Genomic DNA, 3,712 nt, shown 5'->3' with positions numbered 1-3,712 from the left:
TATATATATATATATTTTCATATATATATATATATATATATATATATATATATATATATATATATATATATATATATATATATATATATATTCTTTTTCTCTAGGTTGTGGACATGCAAATGGATAAAGCCCTGATCTTTGAGGATGACGTTCGCTTCGAGGCAAACTTCAAGCGACGAGTGCTCAGGCTAATGGAAGAGGTGGAGCAGGTGGAGCTGGACTGGGACTTAATGTGAGAGAAAAAAAATTCCCCATGTCACCTGGAGGGCTCCGTAGGGATGGGAGGAGTTGATGTAACACAACAAATTCAGCTGTCTAAATGTGGTAAACAGTGGGAAAAGGGGATAAAATAATTCTTCATAGATAGCTATCTGACCATTCAAAGTCAGCTGAATGTTCTCAGTGTAAATTCCTTCTCGTGCGTCTTACTGCTGCTGGATTTCTTTGTCTCATGCAACCCCAAACCAGCTTGTTTCAATTTAAATCATACCAAGTGTGTCGGGCAAAACGTTAGACATGGAATTAAAGCTCTCTGTAAGCATCTGTTAGCGGGAGGAGGAACCATTACTAACTCTTTTGTGCATATTGTGTTGGTTAGACATGTGTAAAACATATGCAAGTAAAAAAAAAAAGGAACGGAAGACACTAAATCAAATGCATTTTAGAAAACACATTTTGACATTTTTTTTTTCAGTCTTTCTAAATTCGTTCCCTTTCCTTTTCCACAGATATCTAGGCAGGAAGCAAGTGAATCCTGGGAAGGAGGCGGCGGTGGAGAACGTTCGGAACCTGGTGGTGGCCGACTATTCATACTGGACTCTGTCCTACGCCATCTCTCAGCAGGGAGCCCAGAAACTGCTCAATGCTGAGCCGCTCTCTAAGATGCTCCCTGTCGACGAATTCCTCCCCATCATGTATGACAAACATCCCAAGTAAGTATTTAACATTGTTTTATTTCTAGATGTGCTCTTAGGAGAAACTACTTTTAATACGGCAGTTCTACAGAAGCGTGAAAAACAATTCATAGCTTTTCAACATGCTTGATTGGGATTTCATGTGACAGACCAACAGAAAGGAGCACATAATTGGTGTGTGAAGGGAACATTCTGCATGGTTGCTTTACAAATAAAAAGTGTGGTGTTGATTTGTGTGACCGAATACTTATCTTCATAAAATATCATACCATATCTGTTCCTGATGCTTTTTATTCACTAATGTTCTCCAACAAGCCTGAGACCTTTGCAGAGCATCAATATATGAACTAAGTTTAAACTGAAAACTTATAAACTAATTTTCCAAAGGCACTAGATTTGATTTAGCAGTATCAGAGGAAAGAAGGCCACACTTTTTAGACTTTTATTTACAGAAGAAATGACTCCAAGTATGAATTTCCCCTCATTTCATAATTATGTTTTACAATTTGTTGGTTTATCACATAAAATCCAGATAAAACGAATTGATGTTTGTGCTTGGAATGTGGTAAAATGTGAAAACGAAAAAGGAAATGTGCACACATTCATCGCCTTCAATACATTCCAGTGTTGTATATTCTTTCTCTACCCAAGTCTTAAAAATCTAAAAACGGGTCTCATAATTGCCCAACACATTCTTTAATTTACATGCCTGAGTTTCATACTTAGCTTTGTTTGGTGTGGGCCTTCCAGACTAAAGAGCCGGAGTAAAGACTGTGGTTATCCGTCAGTGGGCTTTAGCTTAGAAGTAATTGCAGTAATGTTTCACTTTAGACTTAGTGGACATTTTTCTTTTAATGATGTACATGTTTGTAGGCTGCAGCCCAATCTTGATCTTATTTTTACATTAGCATGTTAGCTTTTCTTATTGCTAGCATTGCAAACCTCACACCTTCACTGAAAAAACCCCCTGTATCATCAGACTGCAGAAATAACATGTTTCATGCTGCAGAATGTGTAAACCAGATGGCAGTATGGAGTGCATGCATGCACTTCCATACTGTGTGGAAAGCTGGCACCCAGCCAGCCCACTTTCCCTGTTCTCCGTCTCTAACCTCTGAGAGGCTCATTTGATATGCTTGACTGCCCTGCTAAGATTACACATCGTCTGCACCCCACGTTTGGTCCTTCTGTCCGACCTTCATACTCAGTGTAACTAAACGACACTGAAAATCAGAGTGAATCACAGCATCTCTTTTTTTTTAATTATTATTTAGTTTTGATTAATATGAGAGAAAATATTTGTGGCAAAAAGAAAAATAAATAAACAGCTGAAATCACACACACAAAAAACTTTTTAAATATCTATACTTCCTTTTCTATTTACAGTGAGGACTACAAGTCCCATTTCCCCAACAGAAACCTGCAAGCCTTCAGCACACGCCCCCTTCTGGTACAGCCATGTCACTACGCCGGCGATCCTGAGTGGGTGAGTGACACAGAGACCTCCACGCTGTGGGACGATGACTCAGTAAGGACTGATTGGAGGGGCTCCCATAAAACACTGAAGGGGGCTGCACCACCGCCTGAGATGCTGTCGGCTTCCTACAGGGACGAACTTTAGTGCCGGGACGGTGGGAGGTCAGAAAGACGGACGCTTAGGGGACAAAATGATGTCAGACTTCATTTCAGTCGCTTTGATGAGGCAGACATGCTCATTGTCCCAAGAGCTGGACTTTTTCCATTTTTATTGTTGTAGAGGGTGTGTGGTACTCCATGGAGGATCTTTGGGGTTATTTATTGACTCACTCTGTAGCAGCATGCTTTAAATGTTATGCAGAAACTTGCACAACAAATTTCCTCAATCAATTCAGAGTTTTTAAAGTTTTTATTGTTACTTCTTCTTTGGTGGGTGTAAAAGAAATTGTGTGTTTGATGTATGCCTGTTGGTGACTGTATATCTCAGAGCGCTTGACCACAAGTCTGTCCAGAAGTCAGAGGATTTTTTCCAGGTACTTTTTTAATTCCAGTGGAACTGTTGACGGACAGAACTGCACCTACTGCTAAGCTCTACATGGTAAAAGTTTCCTCAGCGGTAACAGTGTCAAAGCTTCGACATGTGAAGGTTCAGAACTCTCATGAGTGATTCAAGACTGTATTCATCAGATATTGTGCTTATACTCACACATACTGAATGCTACAGATAGTTTTTAGTAAGTATTTCTTAAAAAGGTAAAGTATTGGATAGATTTGGCTCCCTGTTGTTTTATTTACAGAGCTGAATGGGCAAATTAAACTAAACAAATCATGGATTACCGTATTTTTTTAATATTTACAAAAAAAGGAAAATGTTATATTCTTAAAAATTGTTCAATTTTAACGTGATCTGGAGGCATAGCGGTTGTTATTTTATATTAAATAAAACATCAGAATAATTTAAGGCACTCAAGATTTTCTAAATTTTTTTTATTTTTTTTTTAATTTACAGGAAACACAGATGTCTGCTGAGGTTAGAAGTGTTTATTTTTTACGTTAAAAGGCCTTGATATGGGTTTAGGGAACTACATAAAACATTTACATTAGCAGTTATGAGCCATTTGAATTACATAAATGAGGTTTGACTAAACTTCTACATTTATTTTCATAAACATGTGTAGTGACCTATTTTCTGTTTCAATTATTTCTGCTAATGCATGTGTTTTAATTTATTGAGTCATCGATGATGTGTCTTACTGATGAATCAAGACTTATTCTTCTGGCTGTTTTTTGTTTGTTTGTTTGTTTTCATGTTTTAATGTGGG

General features: G+C 37.8%; 1 protein-coding gene across 1 annotated transcript in view; it reads left to right on the top strand.

The window, feature by feature from the left end:
* The window catches only part of cercam (cerebral endothelial cell adhesion molecule), a 14,453-nt gene extending 11,015 nt beyond the window's left edge, over positions 1-3,438 (top strand). Inside the window, exons 10-12 of the mRNA XM_015033963.1 lie at positions 105-232; positions 729-932; positions 2,301-3,438. Coding sequence (XP_014889449.1) covers positions 105-232; positions 729-932; positions 2,301-2,535 — 567 coding nt within the window. The 3' untranslated portion in view covers positions 2,536-3,438. The remainder of the gene's footprint in view (positions 1-104; positions 233-728; positions 933-2,300) is intronic.
* The last annotated feature ends 274 nt before the right edge of the window (positions 3,439-3,712 follow it).

Source organism: Poecilia latipinna, unplaced genomic scaffold (assembly GCF_001443285.1).
Source record: "Poecilia latipinna isolate Pla-1442-1.1 unplaced genomic scaffold, P_latipinna-1.0 Scaffold16, whole genome shotgun sequence".
Lineage (NCBI taxonomy): Eukaryota > Metazoa > Chordata > Actinopteri > Cyprinodontiformes > Poeciliidae > Poecilia > Poecilia latipinna.
Note: the sequence above shows the minus strand (reverse complement) of the source record. Positions and strands in the feature narration are given on the sequence as shown.